At 38.3% G+C, this 22056-nt stretch overlaps 2 protein-coding genes across 2 annotated transcripts in view; one reads left to right on the forward strand and one right to left on the reverse strand.

Annotated features, from left to right (window-relative positions):
* The window catches only part of DNAJC3 (DnaJ heat shock protein family (Hsp40) member C3), a 33198-nt gene extending 21810 nt beyond the window's left edge, over positions 1 to 11388 (forward strand). The window contains exons 9-12 of the mRNA XM_051609032.1: positions 10 to 130; positions 4917 to 5049; positions 5848 to 5996; positions 7578 to 11388. Of these exons, the coding sequence (XP_051464992.1) occupies positions 10 to 130; positions 4917 to 5049; positions 5848 to 5996; positions 7578 to 7735 (561 nt within the window). The 3' untranslated portion in view covers positions 7736 to 11388. The remainder of the gene's footprint in view (positions 1 to 9; positions 131 to 4916; positions 5050 to 5847; positions 5997 to 7577) is intronic.
* Positions 11389 to 13958: 2570 nt separating this feature from the next.
* UGGT2 (UDP-glucose glycoprotein glucosyltransferase 2) overlaps positions 13959 to 22056 on the reverse strand; it is an 82939-nt gene continuing 74841 nt past the window's right edge. Inside the window, exons 35-39 of the mRNA XM_051609031.1 lie at positions 21506 to 21666; positions 21095 to 21209; positions 17413 to 17529; positions 16001 to 16145; positions 13959 to 15314 (exon numbers count right to left, since the gene is read on the reverse strand). Coding sequence (XP_051464991.1) covers positions 15292 to 15314; positions 16001 to 16145; positions 17413 to 17529; positions 21095 to 21209; positions 21506 to 21666 — 561 coding nt within the window. The 3' untranslated portion in view covers positions 13959 to 15291. The remainder of the gene's footprint in view (positions 15315 to 16000; positions 16146 to 17412; positions 17530 to 21094; positions 21210 to 21505; positions 21667 to 22056) is intronic.

A 22056-nucleotide genomic window follows, 5' to 3' on the forward strand; every position in this document is an offset into this window, starting at 1 on the left:
CCTCTCTAGAATCAGCAGGCTACAGAAGCCATAAAAGTTTGTACAGAAGTTCTGCAGCTGGAACCAACCAACGTGAATGCCCTGAAAGACAGAGCAGAAGCTTATTTGCTAGAAGACCTGTATGAAGAAGGTACAGTTGTGTGCAGTTAGCACATATTTTTTTGTCAGCATTTAAAATGCAATTAGTGTTTCAAAAATTTTTAACACACACTTTCTTTCTACATGATGCTGTTATCCCTAATCAGCACTGGTTGTTGCAGATTTACAAAAATATCTGCTGGTAATTTTTGTCTTCATTAGTGTAAATGGAATGTACTTGTTTGATCTACAGCAGAGTTGGCTTTACAACAGTGGGCTATGTTCTGGATGTTTTTTAAGACTGTACAGCGAAATCGACTTAAACACATTTTATATAATCAGCAATATCAGCCAATTTCACTTAGAGATAAAAGGTAATTATAATTAGTGATCTAAATCCATTTCAGAAACTCCCATTTTAGTATGTGTAGATGGCAGCATGAAACAATATTGTTCTATCCCCTACCATATGTTGAGGGCAGAGGAAGGTAACAGCCATTGCTTCACCCCCATGTGTCTGAGTGCTGCTAAAAGCAGTAAACTGATTCTACTCCTGGGGCTGCATTTTCCATATGGGGTTTCCATAGGATGCATAGTGTTATGTGGTCCCATCTACAGCCTTGGAAAGTGGGGACTGAGTAATGGGCATCTCTTGGGTACACCCCTACGTTGTTACCTAGCCTCTTTAAGAGTACTAAGTGCTCATGTGCTACAAAAAAAAAGATCTTTAGAATCTAGTTTAGTGAATCTCACTTCCAAAAGAAACCAGGCTTAAGAAGGAATTTGGACAGTCTGTCCACCCCTGTGCTCAGTCATACAGCAGTTTTTGAAGTGTTGGGCTGTTTCAGTCAAACATGATGAGGGAAAGGAATTGCAGGCTTTAAATCTGCAGAAGAGTGTCATTAATTTTAGTGCTCATAGAAGAATTTTCCTTTTCTGTATTTTGATACTGGAGCTTTCACTTTACAGCTGAACAAAAAAAATCTTTTCTATTTAAACATTCATGAAGGCAGCTGTTCTCATTAATAGCAGGCTCAGATTTTTTGTCTTTTTGAGAAATTAATTTCTGAGATTATACTGCTCACCTCCTGAAGTTCACTTAAAAAAATGAGATAGCTATTTTGTTCTTTTTTAGGCCTTCTTGACTCCAGTGAAATGGTGTGAAGGGGACTGTTGTGGTTTCAGGCAGTCCTCTTCATCAGCCCTGCAGACTTTGTATGTCTGAAGTGACCTAGTCCTAATCCCTTTTTGCTGAGGTTGGCAAACCTGCTTCTTCCTATAAGCGTGGAAGACAACAGCATTTCAGAGAACCAGTGACCTTTATGCAAAGGGGTTGCTTAAAAAACCCCACACAAAGTAAAAGGAAAAACTGTCTTTTTTTTTCCCTAGGATAATGTTTTTACACCTTTTGGCTGTTTAGAATTGCAGTGTCAGCCTAAAAGTAAGGCTCAGAAAGATTTCACAGTGATGAGGCCCCCTTTGGGCATTTCCCCATCTTTTTCTGTACTTCAGTGCAGTGAAAGCAAGCTCAGTCAGTCTTGGGAAAGTAGATTTACAAAGGAATAAAAACTTTCCTAAAATTAAAGGTACAGAATACAAATCTACATAGATAATGGCTTGTACAAAGGGTTTTTTTTATTTCAGAGGAAGGAGTATCAGCAAAAGGAGAACCCAGAGAAAATTTTTAAAAACACTTTTCTCCTTGAGGTATATGTATCTTCAGCTTAGAGGAGGTAGAGAGAGGAGGAGGCCAAACAGGTCCTGCTGTGAGTCCTTTTAGATGTATCTTTTGCTTCTTACCAGTAGACAAAATTGATCTGGTTGTTTCCTTGAAATTTATGAATCTCAATGTGGATCTTTCTACAGTATCTTCTGTTAAATCCCTATCTGTTTTTAGTTCCTCTAGCGTGAGAGAATCTGTCAATTCTTGCAAGTTAGAGGGAAAAAATTTGTAACAGTGTCTGGCATAAATGCACAGAGCCAGCTTTGTCCTGTGTTAGAGCAGGTGCCTTCCTGTGATGAGATGTAAGGGAATGCAGGGAGCTCACACCTGGGATCTGGGCTGGAGCCTGCTGGGCTTGGCCTAGCCTGGTTCTGAGTGGACGACCATGCTAGACTGGAACTGTACTCCTCCAAATCCCTGTTACTTTAGCATATCCCCTGCCTTCCTTCTGCCATTGACAGTAGTGAAATGGTTGTAGTTACTTCCTGCCTTCCAGCAAAGCCTCCATAAACACCATTATAGTCCATTTATGTTAGTCTGCCTGAAGGTGTCTTTACTTATCCTTCAATTTTAACTGCTATAAAATGGTGGCTGATTTCTCTCTGCTGTAGAGAACAGTAGAACAATTGAAATTCTAGTCTCCTGTTTAAAGCGACAAACTGATTCTCATTCTTCCCTCAAGAAAATTTCAAGCTGGATGCACCTATTTTTCTGTTTAAAGACAGGAAATTTCAAAGTACTTGCAATTCAGAACTTTGAAGGTGATTATTGTTTAGTATTGGTATGTATAGTAGAGTTCTGATTCCCATAGATCATTTTAATTACTCTGTAATCACATGGGATCCAGGGCTTGTCTGTAGAGTCAGATGTGTAATGATTTTCCTTTCTGGCTTACCTCGTAAGTACAGGAGTCTGTTTGTCTAAAGTATGCAGCACAAGTTTTGTCATAGAAAAAAAATCTTTGCTGTATCAAAATTGGTCAGGACATCCATTAGTTTTTTTCCCCCACCCTACTATAGGAAACAGTACCTATTTCAGCAAGAGCATAACTGGTTCAGTTGTTCCTATCGGAGAGTTGGCACAGACATAGGTTGTCTGTATTTACTTGGGTTTGATAGGAAATTAATGCTGCATATGGTGTAGTAGTCAGTCTTGGTCCCTGTTTTAAGAATGTGGGCAAGATAGGAAAGCCAGGTCAGTAAGAAGCAGCAGTGATTCTTGTGCTGGTTTGTGAGATACTAGTCCTTTTAGAAAAAGCAACTAAAAAGAATTGATTAAATATCTCACTTGACATACTGTGAATTAGTATGAAGTCTCATGGTTCCATAGCAAACTTGTGGTCATGAAGCTGTCATCCTGCTTCCTCCTGCTTCCAACCCTCACCCTTCAGGTGGGGAGAACAATTAATTCTCTGAAAGAGGAAGTTGCCTACACTGGAGAGTACCAGAAAAGCTGAAGTCTCTTCCAACATTGTCAGGTGTGCTGGGTGCATTCCCTCTGCTGTGTGAAGCACTAAACAACATAGCTTCCCATGTGTTTAATACTTGCAGCCTTTAAATAAGGGAGTCAGTGTGAAAAAAGAGAAATCTAGTAGTGTCATTGCAAATACTTGACCCCTGAGCAGCTTGGTTTCCAGCAGTGTTGCATGCTGCAGGTGATGTGGTGTTCAGTGAAGCTGATTTGTATTTGGCAGGACATTGTGATGGGACCTATTATTATTACATGAAGCAGATGATATACAATGGTGCTTAAAATTACTGAAGTGGTAAAAAGTAACATAATGAAATCCCTGCATTTTTGTAATTTTTATCAGTTTTGACAGCATATATCGGGCACATTAGTGTACACTCTCTTTTTTGTTGTTTTTCTAATGACTGGACAAATTACTCAGAAACTTTATCACCAGATGCCAAAATGCTTTGGTCAAGCAGCAAATGACAGTGTCCAGTGATGTGAAAATGAATAGAAGTTTTGTTTGTAATAACACATGAAATGGTTGGGACACTGGAAATACTTTTTGGAATTTTTTTTAAAGAACCAAAACAAGATTGCAGTGGTATCAGATGTCTGGGTGATACAAATTCATTAGCACTTCCTGCTGTCTTGCTCAGAAACAGTGAAAAACAAATGTAACACCTGCTGAGAAATGGCATCTGCTTGGAAATAATCTGATGCAAATACTTTGTCTAACTTGAGAAGCCTAGGAGACTTGGATCTGCAAATGAGACTTTAAGGATTGTAACAGTGAAAGAACAGTCTCAGCAGACTGAAGAACAGACTTCAGCAGTTGCTTTCCTTGACAAATCTTGATATCAAATAATATTTAAACTTGGTGTCTTAAGCATTTAGTTACCACTTACAATAATAATAATAAAAGAAGTGTAGACCTATAATTTCTTAAAAAATCATTAATACATTACAGTACTTCTCTTGCTTTCACTCCTGAGAAGTGCAGCTCTTGAGATAAAAGCAAGAATATGCCTTTGGAAAAAAACACAACTAAAATACAACTGTCTGCATATCATGCAGAGGCATAAAAAGCAAGTATTTGTCTTTCATTAACAGTATGAACTTACCAGTTATCTGGAATCCATCTTTATTGGCATTAAAGAGGAAGAGGCTTTATATCATGTTGATTCAGTGCAGGCTGTTGAAGAAAAAGGAATATTAATATAAAGACTGCATGATGCCTCTTTCAGTTGAGCAGCAAAGTATGGGACTAACATGGTGCAGTGAGCTCTTCATATCCTGGTCACTGAAACTTGCTTCTTAATTACTCTTCTTGCAGTCCTTTATGCTTGTCATATTTGTCCATGTGACTGTTGTAGCATCTAGAGAGTGTTCTGACCTGCTACTAGTAACCTTCCTTCTCCTTCCTTTCCAAAGTGTGATGAACCTAGAGAAAGGAAATTACCTACATTATGTGTGAAAATGCACCTCCTCTACTCCAGGGTTTTCTAATTTCAAAAGAAAAACATGGCAAGTTGCAACAAAATAGTTCCTGTTTATATATGATAATAGGAAAACTTCTGCTTCAGTGAGTGGTTGAGTTCTTTAAATTGAAATCTGCAAAGAGTTTTGTCATCTTTTTTTCATTCACTTTTTTAAATAAAAGCTATTAAAGACTACGAGACTGCTCAAGCCAATAGTGAAAATGACCAGCAGATTCGGGAGGGGCTAGAACGTGCCCAGAGGATGCTGAAGCAATCACAGAAGAGGGATTACTATAAAATCTTAGGAGTAAAAAGGTGAGATATTAATATCTGATACTATTATATGAAAGTTGGCTGTTAGTACATCTAGGGCTTAAAGTTGTTCTGTTGAGTGTTAGTTTTCATTCCTTCATCTTGCTACCTTAACTTTCCTATTGCACTAGTTTAGCAGTGTTCAGATTTTAAGTAGCATTTGTTTACAATTCCTTTAGACTGAAAAAAGCAAAACTGGGAAGGAAAAAATTAAACCTCTTGGCAAGAGAGTCTTAGTATAGATCATAAAGAGTCGAGTCAATGAATTGGGGAAGAAACAAAGCCTGGAAAGCAACAAAAAATAAAATTGTGGCTTATAGTATACTAGCTTGGAAGAATTTGAAAGGACTGATTGAGAGACATTTAAAATACTCCTACCATCAACCTTGAGAAACTAACAACTTCTCTTTCTAATGAGGACCAAACAAGTGTCCAGTTCTGAGCTATTAGTCATCCTTCCAATCGTGAGCTACTTAGATCTCTACTCTTTGTTACTCACCTGATTGTAAATTCTACAGACTGGGAACTGTATCCTGCATAGTAGCTGGCATTACCATCATTCCAAGGAACGTAAATGGGTGGTGAAGGGAAGAGTGAGTAATCTTTGCTTAAAGTTGGAACCTGCTTACTCTGGTGTTTCTGTGAAGAATCTTCATCGCCTCCTGCAGGTTAACTAGAGTCTCATAATTTCTCTAATGGCCTTAGCTGCTGTCTCAGTGTTTAAAATTAACCTGTAGATTCACTAGTGTGGCATATGAACAGCTGAAGCATTTGAAGTTCTCTGTAATTTTATCCATCCAGAAATGCTCGAAAGCAAGAAATCATAAAAGCTTACAGAAAGCTGGCATCCCAGTGGCACCCTGATAACTTCCAGAGTGAGGAAGAAAAGAAGAAAGCTGAGAAAAAGTTCATTGATATAGCAGCTGCTAAAGAAGTTCTTACTGACCCAGGTAATTATTTTCCTTATGCAGTGACTTTGTTTCTTTAATTATTTTTTTACAGTAACAAAAAATGCAACCTGACACAAAAAAACCCAAAGTTTGTGTTAAGTTCTTTAAGCTGTTCCTGTATGGTCACTGGAAAGAGAGGAACATGTAAAAGATGTAGATATAAGAGGTTCCTGTTTTTATTTTCAACTGTTCAGGATCATCTAAGGCAGATGTGCTCATACTTTCTTAGGGGAGGGAGGCATCAGAGTGTGATGAACTGCATTACAAGCCTTGTAATCAGAAAAGCTTTTTCAGTGTTAGTGTGATCTTTGTTCATAGTGTGATCTTTGTTCATAGTGTGATCTTTGTTCATAGTGTGATCTTTGTTCGTAATTATGAACACAAACTAGGAGAATTACATACTGGAAGCATTTGAGATGCTGTTTGCACTGTCAACATCTCCAGGACATGTTTGTGCTCTCTTTTTGACACCTTCTTGTCATGTTTACCATTCCTGTCAAATCAACTGGACAAGAAAAGTAACACCAGTCCTATTTGGCTTTTGTAATGCCATCTGTTTTGTTTTGTCTCTTCTTACTGCAGTGACTTACTCTCCTTTAATCCAGGTATTTTTCCCAGGTCACTTTCTGGCTCTAGTGACCATGTTGGTTATATAAAAAAAAGCCACAACAAACTTTATAAAGCCTGTGGGCCTTTGAATCTCTGAGCTTTGATTTGCAAGCTTATTATCATAGGGGTCTGGTGTGCTTTGAGGCCATCTTCCACATTCCTCCCCCAGCCAGTCTCATGATTCCCCCATAACTAACTCCTTTGCTTCCCTTCTCTGCCTTGATAAAATGTGTGTCCTGAAAAAGTGTCGGGTGATCAAAACCCTTGTGGTGCTTGCAGGCTGCTTGAAAGTTACATATGGGTGTAAGTAACAGAGGAGTGGTGGGTGTAGCCTGTGACTTGTGTATCCTGGGGAAGGCTTTCAACTTTGTCCCCACTGGACAAAACTACTTGAAGAACATGTCTTTGGCCTCCAAACTGCTGCCCCCCAGACACATCTCTGCCAGAATGGCAAGTTGAAAATGTTTGGGGCTCTGTATGCTGACCTTCATGCTGTTGCTGAAGGACAGTGTTAGAAGTGTTACAGTGTATTGGTTCAGAAGAACAGGAAGGATACAGTATGGTCTGTCCTCAGACCATCTCAAGTGAGAATAGCTACAATACGCTCATCAAGGACAAAACGTCCCAATTACTTGTGGCATACAGTTGGTCAAAGTGCAACTATCCTGTCCCTGTTGAAATTCATACCTGTGTTAATTGGACAGCCAGGTGCTGTCTTGTTTTAAACAAAATTACATGTTTTAAGTTTTTTCATATGGTGTTTTCATGGAATTGGTCTTTTCTCCTGTGCCAGTCTTCTGGACAACTTTGAAAAACTCAAGAGTAGTTGGGTTCTGCAGATGCTGCCAATACAAGTGATAACTGCAGCTCTCTGAGTTGGGTGTTCTGAATTGGTCATTGGCCATCAAAGATGCATGGTTTTACTGCCCTAACCTCTGTGCTGTGATTCCACCTTGGTTTTGTTTCCTTCAGAAATGAGGCGGAAGTTTGATGCGGGAGAGGACCCACTGGATGCAGAGAGTCAGCAGGGCGGGGGCAACCCTTTCCACAGGAACTGGAACACATGGCAAGGATTCAACCCTTTTGGTTCTGGAGGAGGACCATTTACATTCAAGTTCCACTTCAGTTAGAGCCAAGACTGTTTCTGGTGGCTGCTGCTGTTTTTTTACTTAATTCATTGAGAAATACAAAGTCTATCAGTTCAGGACCCAAAATCTTAATTTCTACTGTTGTCCTTAATCCAGAGTCTTACTGCACTAGAAGCAAGCTCCTTCTCTCTTTTAGTATTCAAAGAGTTTGCTTTGTGGTGAACTTGACAAGCTCATACTGGTTGGGGGGATTTATTACTTCCTATGTATTTGTTGTGGATATTCAGGACGTGTTTATTCCTATGGACGGAAAAAAACAGAGGCTACTAAGGACAACCTAAATTTAAGGACTCAAGTATATGCTTAAAGGTAAAAATGCATGTAAATATTTTTCTGAATCGGGGCTTAATAAATGTGGAAAGGGTAGTTAAAATAGTCTCAGCGTTAACAAATTATTAGTCATTGTGCTCAGCAGGATGATCCATCTCACAGTATTCTTAAAAAGAAACCCTAGTGACCACCTGCTGTGTTCCTGTCTGCCGTGCCATAGGTGGGGTGAGGAGGTGCCCACTGACTGACTGAACAATCACCCTGAAAGAAGATCACTTGTAACTAGTCGTGTTTGAAAATGTCTACTCAGTTCATTCATTAACCTGCAATTAATTGGGATGATATCCTTGGGCATAACTGTCAAATATGAAAGTAAACAAAAAAAACCAACACAAAACAACAAACAACTCACGGTTTTTCAAAAGACTTTTTTTTCTGAATGTGATTTGGGATGTTGAGGTATCACTTTTGAGTAGTTTGCACTTTAACCAAGTATCTGCTTGAGATTTGAGAAAAAAATGGATGCGACATTTCCCCAGCTATGCAGCAATTTGTTACTTCTCTGTACATAAGCTCAGAAGAGATGTGGGTTGTGAGGTTGACTGAACTGCAGACTCCAGCAGTACAACCTCATTTCTGGGTGGTGATGCAACAGGGAGTTGATACCATGTGACATTGTTGGAAGGCATGTGATGTGTTGTGCAACAGCTGCAAGGCTGCAGGAAACAACTGCCTGTGTGCAAAAAGAGGGACTAACTTCCCATTAGCCAAAAGTCTGGTTTCTTTTTCCTATATGCCCACAACTAAAATTGGTTTAATGTCTTGATCAGACTTTGTTGAATGCCATGGGAGGTATTGCCAGGACTGTAGCTGCTGGAAGTGAATAGTCTTCTCATTCTGTAACCGAATAGATCATAATTACTGATGAGTTTCATCAGCAGCCATTTGCTTAGAAGGCACCGCTTAGTTCATCAGTGTTTTCTTGATTGGATTTTAACTGGAAAACAATCAGCGGATAGGAATCTTCTCTTACTTCAATTCATGGCACCTGAAAGCATAAGCAGCCTCCTCAGTGAAACAAATGGCATTGGTGAATAAGGCCTTCAGTCCGACAGTGGGTTTGTTGTGACTGTAATCGGAGTTGCTATTGGAGCATAAGCCTTGTCTCCTCCTTTACAAACATCATGAGGCCCTTTGGCTTTGAAAAATGGTTTTCAACAGCAATGGAAAGGTCAATGTGTGTTCAGCAGAAATTTATCTTCAACCTGAAGCGTGTATGTGGTGGTTTCTAAGAGTTTGTGGTACAAAAACACCCCACCAGCCTGTTACAAACTCCAGTGACACACATTTTCCAAGTTGAATGGCTTTCTAGAAATGTGAGTTACGCTTTTGACCTGTCTGACAGCTTTTTGTTCAAACTCTGTAGAAGGATGCTCAGGATCCTGTTCATGCCATTCCAGGCTAGCAAGGTTCTTGCAGGACCTTCAGGGCTCAGACATGGGAACTTGCTGCACAACAACCAACCTGTCAAGCCGTGGTGTCAGCTGATGCAGGCAGCTCTGCCCACCAGCTCTCTGCTCACAGTAAGGAGGAGATGGGTAGAGGTGGCTGTCACACACATGGATTTCTCTTGGCTGTTGTCAGCCCTCTGTCCCCTGGGATGATCTGGACACAGTCCTGCTGGCTGTGGGCTGGGCAACAGCTCTGTGGATTGCTGGCTGTGTATGTGTGTGTGAGCCATTGCTCTGCATAAACTTGTATATTGGGGCTGTTTTTAAATTAACATTGAGTGACCAGTGTCAGCAGTATCTCATGTTGTGTAGGTACATGAGGTTGGTCAGTTTTGGGAAGTCACAATAAACACCACGGATCAGCCATGTTTGTGTGTTAGGGAAGTGCTAGAAATGAAACTTTTCTGAAAGGAATACTTTGTTTTTGTTCTCATCCCTTTCTTCTAAAAGCTATAGCTGAGACAATTGTCCCCTGGTTTTTAAATTTTTTTTTATTTTTTTTTTTAAGGGAAGGAATAAGGTGGCATCTCCTAAGTAAATTATTCATACAAGACACGGATGTTTGAGCAGCGTGTCCTTGTTCCTCTAAGGCAATGAGCAGTTCTGCACACTGGAAGTGGTCAGGAACAAAAAGGATAATGTTCATTTTGAGAATGAACAGGAAAGGGACAATTAGCATTAAGAAAAAAAGAAGGCTTGAATGTAGTCAGTAGAAGAAGGAAGATGATTAATGCACAAATGCTTCTCATAGATTTCTTCTGTGTCAAAAACAGTGTCTTGAAAACAAAACAAACAAGTGACAATGGAGAGTAAGGCTTTCTCATGTTAAGCAGCTGCTGATTACCAGAATTGTCATCCCTCCAGTGCTGTTCTTAAGGGAGTAGATGCTGGCTTTTAGCTCTGAGGTACTTCTGAACATGCAGAAAGACAAACTTGTGCTGAAGAGAGAGAGAACATTTAGATTCCGAGGGTCCCCAGCTACAGTGATGCGTGTCCTGATGTGACTTGGGAAAATGAAGCTCTGGGAACACACTGAGCGTTAATGGTGCAAGCAAATGTGTGGGGAAGCAGAGTTTGCCTTTTTATTTATTAGTGGGTGTCTGTAGTGCAATAATGTTCAATAACTGAACATTAAAATAAATGTCTTGGTATTTTGTAAACCCCGAGATGTGCATGAAGCATTGCTGCAATAATTGGCCTATACGTAGATGCGGACTTGCTTGGTTGAATTCTCTCTCTTTTAATCAACTAGTTTCCAACTTTTTAAAATGAAGGGGGGCATGTGCATATTTTACTTGATATATGCTTAATACTGATGTATTAATAAATCAGTATTAAAACAGATTCAAAGTGAGCTATTAAGAGCTCACACTTGTGACATACACAGAAAATGTGTCAGCTTAAACTTTTTTTTTGTTTTAAATAAGGCTTGTTATTGATTCAGTTTTCAGACCAGTGCTTGGAATAAGAATTATTCTTCTGTTTAGGGCTGTGATTTGTAGGAGCTTTGCTGGAAACGAACCAGTATAACATAGGAGGTTAGTTGTATTTAAAAGTGCCTTATTTATTGTAAGGTATTGTTTGTTTGCTCTGTAATACACACTTCTATCCATAGAATAATGAAAAACCCAGGAGAATAATTTTTTTTTTTTGCCCTCAGCAAATCTCAAAGTAGCAGTTTTATGTTTTAGGAAGGATAAGTAAAGCTAGCGAGAGTTTTATCAAATGTTTCAAATTATAAAATGTCTTTATATAAAATCGTAAATCTAAAAGCAAGAACTGTTTTTTCTAGAACTGTGGGAGTTATTTTATGGTATTTTTCACAATAAAGGTATTTATGATGACGAGAAAGCACCACAGTGTACTTGTCTGCCCTTCTTTCCTCATCCTGCTCTCTCAAGTTTGATGTTGGAGCTGTGTAGAACTGCAGTAAAAGGCTGCCAGAGTCCTGCCTTGGGTGTGAAAACTTTCCATTTCTTAGGGAGCTGGTGCAGAAGTTGTCAGGCTTTGACAAGTTGTGTAGAGAGTGAAGCAGCTTTCAGATACATCACAGTTGGGTTTCAGAGTTTACCTGCTGGTTAGGTGGGACACAGCTGCTTCCTGCCTGTGGGTGCAGCCCTCTCTTTGCAGCTGAGCTGGGGGCAGGAGTGCAGGGAGGTGGTGAATGGAGTGTAGGGGACACTGCTTGACAAACTGTCCCAGACTGATCCCTGGCTCTGCACTGGTGGGGGCAGGATCTGTTGGGATAGAGGCCTGGTTGCTGGTGCTGCCGAGGGGAGGAGACCCCCTCTGCCCTCTCAGGCTGGGACTTCTGGCCAGCCAGCAGCTCAGGGGAGAGGTGGGTGGCTGAGGGCATGTGGGCTGTGTAAGAGGAGGGTGTGCTCCAACTGTGATTTCTAGGCAATTAAGAAAACTACTTCTAAAGACAATAAATGTGGGGTTTTTGTTTGCTTATTATGATTTAATGCAGTAAATGTTCCAGGAGTTGTTGAGCCTGCAGGAGTTATTTGGGCAGCATCTCTTTCAGCTGGACTTCAAGGCCAGCTGAGGGAACAAGAGGCAGGAGCTACTCTGCAAAGGCTGAGCCTAGAGGAGGCTGGAGCAGAAGCTGCGTCGTGGCCTTCTGTGCAGAGTGTGCCCTCAAAGCCTGCCAGCAGAGCCTGGACCCCTCAGTGGCTTCCGAAGAAAGTGTTGGCTCGTACACATGCCACAAGGCACTGCTGAGGGCTCCAGCTGCTCACCAGTGGAACCCCTGTGCAGCAACACAAAAAATGGAGTCAGATCTGTCTATAACAATCTGTCCTACCTGAGGTTGTCCTGGGCATGTCCACACATACAAATGACAGTGTGAATCTGGAAGCTAGCTCCTTATGGGTCATCAAACCCTGTGGGTTATTTTCTTATCCTTTTCCTTAGAAACTGTTGATTTTAGAGTTCCTGGTTGGAAGCATTTTATTGTACACCTTGGTTTGTGTGTGTACACAGTGGTTGAAGGGTGTGGGTATATGAAAATAAATTGTATAAACTCTTCAATTGAACAATTAAAATGTTACTTTGCTTATTTACTGATTTGAACCAGGTTTTAGTAACACTTCTATAATCCAGGATTGTTTTTGTTCTGTTTCCCAGGGCAAACAGATTGGAAACTAGGAGTAAGCATCCTCTGTCTCCCAGGTTCTCACCCTACAGCAGATTCCTAGTTGACAACATTGCTGTTGCTTCCCAGCACAAACACTTGATTCAGATGAAAGACATGTGAGAACTTGCTGCATTTTTTTAGCCTTACTCTATTAACCAAGCATTTAATGGTTACTGTATTATACAAAATAGGAGAACAGAAAATAATAATTTTTTTCTCCAGTGCTGCCTTTAATATGTTGTACAACATATACAATCTATTGCTTTAATATTAAAAAATATGCTAATAAATTAAAGTGCTGCTTTCAAGAGATGTTTGAAGGGCAGTTAGTATATTTGTTAGGCCTCTTTGTTTTATAAACTTACTATCACTTCAAGAACGTTTTCCTTCAAAATATTACCAGGCAGGAAAAAGACTGTAAAAATTTTTTTACAAGTCCATACAACACTAGGAAATTACATTAAAACATTTAAATCTTCAAAATATGTCCAACAAATTACACTTTAAGAAATTATATACTAATCATTCAAGTAATCTCAAGCAAATACTATTTCAAGAGGCATTTCTTTCTGTAGTCTGTAGAAATGATCACATTTTTGAAAGAATGGGATGCTACAGATGAAATGAACAAGAAATCAGTGCATGTATTGCCACTTTTTATACTGCATAACAAATTTCCAGCATAATAACAATAAGTAAAGAGAATGAAGGTTTCTTACAAGAGCCTTTAATTTCTGTCTAAAAAAAAGTTTCCAAGGTATGTTTCAGGCATGATATTCCAAGACAGGTGGATTTGAAATCAGATGAATGTGAAATGCTGCTGCAGGTAGAGCATCAGGATGGAAGTATAAGATGTAAAAAGCCCAACAAACCAAAACTAAAAAAACCAATAAGCAGTTGACTAATCATTTTTTTTTCTCTGATACCAAGTATCAGTTGTTTCCTCATTACACATTTGGATTTATAGTAATGGTGCATGTACATCTGCTAACTGAATTATAAATCACTCTCTTTGGTATAAAAATATCAACTTCTCAAAAATATGTTCAAATAGGTTCAACCTGCTGCTTGATCTCCTGAAGTAATGATGTCAGAGAACAAACCTAACAAAACAGATACTGCAGTGAAATGGGACCATTCAAGAGAAGGGACATTAGTATTAACTGATTATTGCTATTGGGTTACACAGGAAACACTTTGTGGGGTACCTAACACAAAGAAAATGCCCACAACAGACCTTCTAAAATCTGCACGTGACACAATAAAACTGTTCAAAGTGCAGAAAGGTAACAAAAATATAAATACGTAAAAAAATCTTGCATGCCTCATTGCTGAGACTTGAAAAATGACAGCAAAACATCATTTTAAACAGTTGCTCTGGCAGTATGAAATTTTAAAAGCTACACCTGAGGACAATGACATGGCATGAAAACCATGCTTCATTTTTCTTACTACTTACTGACTTATTTGCTGGATGAAAATATTATGCAACTCATCATGGTCGCCCACCTGATGCAAATTCCCTTCTCTTTTATAATTTCAACCATTTAGACTGAAAGATTGCATTGAGGTGTTCTGGTAAGAATCTGTGGTTATACCCAGTCTTCTTTGAAACCAGCACAGCCTAAAAAAGAGTCTGTATTTAAGGCACTAGATTTCAGTTTAACAAACAATTTCCCTATTTTCAAATATGTGTTGCAAGAACTTTTCACTGGTAATTTTTGTGAGCTCAAATTATCGGCAGCCCATTACAGAAATAGTTTTGTGAGTACGTATTTAGAAAATCAGAGGAGACACCACACTGACAGTAAAACTTTCTCAAGTATTTTATTATTTTAAATTCTAAACAGAATGATGATAATAAAAATTGAGTGGAAGCAGCTTTCAGGTGCTGACCTTCTGATACAATGTTTGCTGGTTGGAAAATGACCTTAACCAAAAAACATACTGGAATTTTATGACATACTATATATAAGTGACCAAAAGGAGTCTTAAGAATCAAAAGTGATTCTTTTAAATTAGCAGGACTGCATCAATCCTGCATAATTAATGAGAAATGACAATCCTTGCTTCAGCAAGCTTCTAAGTTGACTTAGATTTGTGTAGTCTAAATTACACACGCTGATTTTTCATGTAGTGTCTTCCCTACACTGAGATTTCTTCTTGTGACATTTCTCCAGGGGCAAAACTATGGATGTACAACCAAAATCCTTTATATTTAAATGCATTAGCTTAACGCAGGTAATAGGCACAAACCAGTGTTGATGTACGTATTGAATGTGTGTGTCCTTCTCCAGGCTGACACAATCCATCTTTGAAGAGCTGAACAAACACATTGTTCTTTCTATTCCAAAATCCTCTGGGCAAACTTATCTTTTATTGGAGGACAAGAAAACCAAAGAAATTAGGACAGCCACTCTACACTGGTTTAAAAAGAAGTGAAATCGAGTACCTGTGGATTTCTCTCTTCGGTTCTTTTTAAATAACACCATGAGTAATAAAATATTTGACTCCACATTAAAGAATGTACCAAATAGTGCCAAGGTAGCAGCTGGAACTTCCATTCAGCCCCTCACAGAAGACCCTCGTGCTGTCAGCACTGCTGTTCACAGGCTGTGCTAAAGTTCATCATGCTTAAGACCTGTAGCCAAAGGGGGGGAAAATACAAAAATCAGTTACATAAAGACTTATTGACTAGTTTTGTAAAATGTGGAGAAACCCCTAACTTTCCATGTACTGCTAGTCAGTCAACTCAGCAGCATGAACTTCGTTTTTAGAGCCTCACAAAAAGTTAACTATGAGCTTTCACAACTAAACTACAAAGAATCCTTTATAGCCAAAAGTGACATTGCTCCTTGGCTGAAGACTTACATATTTCTCTGTTAAACTTGTTATTCAACTGTGAGTGCTGAGATCCCCATTTCTTTGGTTTTTGCATTACTGCAGGAAGTCAAGTCTTACTGCAAGTCTTGTGAGAGTGTTTTGGGTTTTTTTCTAATGCTATTCAACTAACTCAGTTAAAAAAAATAGTAAAAAATGAAATCAAAATCTGTTGGTAAACTAAAACACTGTGTAGTCTGGTGTGAAAAGGCCCTGCACAGATGAGCCCAGAGTGAGAAATGCAAAGACAACTTAATAGAGACTCAGTTACCTAATGCTTAGTAGACATTAGCTTTAGACTCTTTTAGTGAGGTCTAAGCCAATGTGCTCTCTGGAATATTTGTGGCTCAAACACAGTATTTGTGCCTACTGACCCCAATCTTAATTTCAACTGTATTAGTTTTGCTTTTTTTTTTAAGCTAACAGATGAGTATGCATGTCAATTACCTTTTTGGAAGAATGATGTTACATTTTTCTTCTCTGTTTCAATTTCTTGTATTAACTTTCGTATCTCAGAGTCATAGTCAACCCATTCGGGAACTATCCGGGCAGCAGCTTTTAATTTTGGTTCTTTGGTTTGGGGATTGTTGCACTGAAAGTTCAAAACAAACGAGATGTAAAAACAAAGCAAGTGTGAAAATACCACCTTTCCACCACCCTTCCAAGGTGGTATTTAACTAAAATCACGCTGTCAGGTTTTACACTTTAATCATAGGACAGTGTGTAAGATCAGCTACCTTGATGTTAATAATAAAAAAAAACAAACACAAAACCAACACACAAACCAAATTGTAAATAAACCCTATTTAAATAACTCAAAACATTTTACTGTAAATGCTTTTATTTGTCCATGTGCTCCTGACTATGGATAGCAGGGGCACAGCTAGCACAAGACTACTAAGATAGATAAAAGATATTCATCAGCATATTGAAATGGAATTTTGATAAGGTTTTTACTGAGTTTGTGATGCTTCCCCTAATGTTGTCTAGAAAATTGATTGATTACTTCCATAAAATAACATAAATGGAAGTCACAATAAAAAGTGATACATGATAATAGGGAATTGAGAGGAGCTCTAGTAACTTAATTTCAGTCTTTCTTGAACAGAGAGCACCCATCTTTAGTGCACACCCCCCCCCCTTGTTTTAGCAACTGTAAAGACACAAAGAAAACAAAAGTATCTGCATACTGACTATCTGCCCCAGGTTCCAGCTGTCCTTTTTCTTCAGATTTGTGTCTCTCACATATCACTTGCAGTGTGGGGGGGTTGTCACAAAATGAGAATGGGGGGAAAAAATGGGATGGGGATAATGTGCCCATAGAAGAACATTTGCTGTATTTCAGTTCCCAAAGACAGACACTTCCTTCTGTCTCCTCAGCTTTTTAAGCTGTGCTTTATCTCCTGTTTATAGTGGTGAAATGGACAGAAAAAACCACAACAGTACAATGCCCTCTAACACAGCAGGTTCTGGAGGAACCTCCATTGTTGGGAGGGCAGCAGCAGCACACAAGACCCAGTTAACAGGACTTCAGAGTTCCAGTAACCTGGCAGCACATGGAAACAGGGTATGGCAAATACATGCACAGGTGTGCAACGCCCCCGATCCTGTCTAGTTACAGAGAGTGACATTTCATTTTTGGGATACAGATTACAGCTTTAATATTTGTACATTTGGTACAGAGCGAGTGGGAGTGGTCTCAGAGGAAAGGAGAAAAGTTGCTATATTTTAGGAGAAGTTGTGTCCCAGTGCATTCCAGCAAGGCTGCCTCCGTGACATCACAAACACATCTCAAAAGCCACAGAAATTACAGCAAAGGTTTTAATCTGTAAAACTAATTTAACTCAGAATCAACTCACCAAGTCTATTGTTTTAGCCTTTTTCTTGGATTCATCATCACACCAGGTTTCACACCAAAGCCATTCCTGAGGGAGAGACTTAATAGCTACTTGATGAATCATATTATTGGGAAGATCCTGTACAAATTTTGTAAAATCATACATTAGCATTGAATTTCATGTAATTGGTTATCAAGCAAATACTTAAAAGCAGAGTATATTTGCCTATTATTATTTCTACAAATCTCTGTTTCCTTCTTCTTACATTTCCTTCTAAGTGCTCACCTAGTTCTTCTTCAAGTAGATTCAAAATTTGGTCATGCTCATTTGGATGGCCAGTTTCCACCTCTCATTTCTCAAGCAATTTTTTGTTGTACTTATTTCTGTCCTTCCTTAGTTGGATATAAACAGCACTACTGTTTGATAGTGTGGTTCAGAGACTGCACGTCATACTATGAATACTACCGAGCAGAATTACATTGTGTGGAATTATTAGAGCAAAACTCAACCATCTTTCCATTCCTCAAATCTGAAAACAAAAAGCTCAAAAGCCACTACTCTGAATTTAGACTTCTGGGAAAAAAGATCCCAGAAACATGAGAGTGAAAAAGAAAAGGTATTGAACTGCTACTCTGGCTATCTTCCCACTTACAAGATTATTATTATTATTGTTATTTAAAAATCTTTATTATGTATTCAAGTACTCTCATCATGAAAACTCTGAACCAGTATCTTGCTGAATGTAGGAAACAGGGTTTACAAATGAGAAAAACCTCAGGTGACCCTACAGTGCAGGTACTCTGGCCAGAGCTAAAAATAACTGGTGAAAGCGGTAAATCAGTCATAAGCTCCTTCACATGTGCAACCCCTACATGATATTTTAAAACATAAATGTCAGTACTCAAATAAGCATTAATCACATCTTATTTTGCCAATTCACTTTGCTAAGTAGCTGGATTATGAAAGGCATATGATTTAATTCAAATAGAGACATTAGTACAGGAAAATTACATCAAATGTAAGTATACTGAAAGTCAAGACATTAAACATTAACTTAAAGACTTTATTTTTTTAAAAAATCTATTAATTTTTAGAAGATAAAATAAATGACTTATCACCATGAGAATAATTGGTTAGTTTTCTGTTGTTGCTCTCTGACAGCCTAAATTTCACAATCCCTCAGTTACTACATTAACTCTTCAAGTTGTGATTTTACAAATTGTTATACGGAGTAGAAAGTAGAAAGACAACTGCTAGTTCCATGATTTAAAGTAAACAGAAGAAAAAAAAAATTGAAATGTTTTTTATCCTTTCAGAAGGCAGTGATTTATCCTCAGAAACACTAAAATAAATGTAGAAAAATCAAAGGGAAAATATTCATAAATCAGAAAAATAAATGAGCAAGGGTAAGACCAGATTGTTTTTACAGTCAGTGCCAAAATTCTATTTCATTCAAAATATGTAAATGTAAATTGGTGAAATGGAAGTCCTCTAGACTTTCAGAAATAACATTTAAAAGTTGTTCTTCCATTTAATTTACAATACAACTGCTTTCACATTTAGTCAGGTAACCTACACTATTTTCAAGTGGGACTCCTCTACAGCTGCATTGAGAAATATGAAAACGTTGCCTCCCTGCAAAAGAGTCAGTCTTACCTTCCTTACTGCTGATTTTTATTCTTTAAGAGCAAGATGGTTAATTATCTATTCTTTAATGATTTGCTAGTAGTACAAATTAATGTCAAGTATTTGTTTTGTGATCTATACATAGACATCTCCGTGATTCTCTTTAAAAAGTACAGTTAAATACACTGTACTGAAAGTCTAGTTTCTATCGTGTGTAATTTTTCTCCCTAGGAGTTATTTACTTACTCTCCTTGGCATTTTAAATTACTTTTTCCCCACTCTATCTACTTCTGTTTTGTGGTTTATATTTTCATAACCTTAACTACCTCCCATGAAGGCAGCAATGCTGGCAGATTAGCAAAGAGCTGAGATTGCTTCTTGTTTGAGAAAGGCAGAGAGCACCCCAGTCATATTTTTTAAATAAAAATTTAAAAAATTATTATAATGCTTCCTTATCAGTAGATAAAAGCTCTCCAGTGTTCTTGTAAATATATTTCACTGTAGTTTGTCTTTCTAGGAATGTTGCTGTATTTGGTGTAAGTAGTAGCAATAAAGATAAAGTGATTCCTATCAATAGAGTCAGAAAGCAGATTACTATGAAAATATTACTTTGAAATATTTCACTTTCCCAAATACAACCAATTCCACTCTACAGTGATTCAGCTACCTTCATGTCTGCTCTCAGCACTGCTGTGCTGAGGGAGGGGTAGGTGGCATTGAAGTGGTTTTTCATTTGATCCAACAGGCTTATAAGAAATGTGTGCTATCATGTATTAATGCTGTAATTGAAAATATAAGAATATTAAAATGGAAAGGTATAATTTATTTATATTTAAGAACATTAGATCAAACTAAGTACTATTTCTAAAAAGCAGCATTATAGTGGAAGCCCTGAAACCAGCTTCTGAACCTTAAAGGTCTTTCTGAAAGACATCGTGTAAGACTACATTTGAAAAGCACACAGCTCTGGCACATCAGGGCTCTCTACGTGTGTGATACAGGGCCAATAATTCCTTCTGTGGTCCAGAAAAGAGAGAGAAAATCTGACTCTTGCTGTTGTATCAGTCTTTTGCTCTTAACAGTCACAGCTTAAGGCTACTCCAACTCCCTGAGTCCAGTCTAGTATGAGTTGGTAGGGTAGCTGTATTTCTGCTTTTCCTTGTTCAGTATCATAAGAACTGCTGCCTTCAGCTTTTAGTTTTACTTCTGGAAAAAAACACGAGTGGCAATCAGGTACATACTGAAGAGGGAGAAACTTGCTTGCAGAGTAAGGGGGTGGAATGCAGGCACTGAGAGAGGTAGGCTTTGCTACTATGGGATCCCTGTGCTGCTACAGACAGGTAAAACCCTTTAGTGCTTTAGAAATTCCACAAGGAAAATTACAAAACTGGAGGCAATCTGACTTATGAAGCCTTCCAAAGCTCCCCCCAAAGACAGACATAAATAAAAAGTATTCTTTGCTCAGGCAGAAATCAGATTAGCTGCATTATCAATCTTCTGCACCTCTATGACAGAAGAAAATAATACATTTAAGTACCTTCTTGTACACCTGGGATCTACTTACATGCTCGTGACTTGCACCCTGACTTAGCCCACCTAGTTTTAAAATTTGGTGGAATTATATAAATGAAGACTACAGTCACCACAGGGTGACCATATACAGCAACCACTGGCTGCATTAGCAGTTAGCTTACAGAAAGTAAATTCACATTCATCATGGAAAAAAAGAAGGTAGGAGAAAGCTCTTGCTAAATAGGGATATAATGACGATTATCAGAATATAGGATTATCTTTAGAAAACCAGCAATGCACATAGAACAAGTACAAATTAAGGACAGCAGTCCTCAATGATGGTTTTTTCCTCTTTTTTTTTTTCATATTAAACAGTTACTTAAAGGAGTCACCATTTAGTGTTCAGTTTTCTGAACTGTGCCCATACACACACCTGAAAACGGGATCCAACAGCAGGAAAGGAGAAATGGTTTCGGAACTATGTAACATACACACTGAGATACAAAATCATTCCATGCATATTGAGAAAGACAATAAAACCCAAATTGCTTAAAGCCTCACATACCTGATCTAGATTTGAGAGACTGTTGGGATCCTGACTAAGAGCCTGGTACTGGCCCCGAAGCCTGTCTCCTGCTGCAATCTTTCTGAACTTCTTAAGATCCACAACATATAAGGCACTACAAAGACAAGAATAAGAATTAAGATGTGTGTTTCACCTTCTTTTTGATAACGTTAATACAAATAACAAGAACCCCAGACGTGCTTCAATCCTAGAGGAATATTTTGTTAATGAAGGGGCTGAAGCTACAACAGAGAAGTGAAATCAACACGGCATCAGAATTCACGCCTTATTCATCTCTTACTGAGGATGACTATAGGGCAACTGCTTTTGAATGCCTCAGTGATCAATTCCAAGACCCAGACTTTAATCAAATTCACAAACAGCACAAAAACGTGTAAGGAGTCATCCTACCTAATATGGTATTTCCTTTTCCCAAGATGTGATGCCCAGTATCCCGATTTCCAGAACCGGTAACCATCCATTTCTTTACGGCTGTCACAGAAAGGTGTGTATCCATAGGGAGCTCCATTTAGATCTAGATCTCTGAGTTCTTTTAGGTCACTTCTCACAATCTAAATAAAAAAATAATTAATTTTTATAATTTAATACTCTTTTTAAGGTGTGCGAGGGTAGTTAATCACAGCAAGCTTCCCAAACTGTAATCTTAATTAAAAAAAAACAACCTGAGACACTAAAACAGTGGATTATAGACAAGAGTATCCTACTGGAATCATATTTACCACATTATTGTTCAAGGAAAAAAAAAAAGTGTTTATTCTGTGACCATCTGTGACACACACTTAAGAAAATTAAATAAAACAAGTAAAATACTGATAATTCATAGACCAGTATTTCAGGCTGCCCAATATTAAATACCTTCATACAGGAACAGACCTTTCCAAATCTACTGAGATTACTAAAATCTAATTACTAAAAATACCCTTACTCTTTGCTACGTAACT

This window comes from Apus apus, chromosome 1 (assembly GCF_020740795.1).
Source record: "Apus apus isolate bApuApu2 chromosome 1, bApuApu2.pri.cur, whole genome shotgun sequence".
NCBI lineage: Eukaryota > Metazoa > Chordata > Aves > Apodiformes > Apodidae > Apus > Apus apus.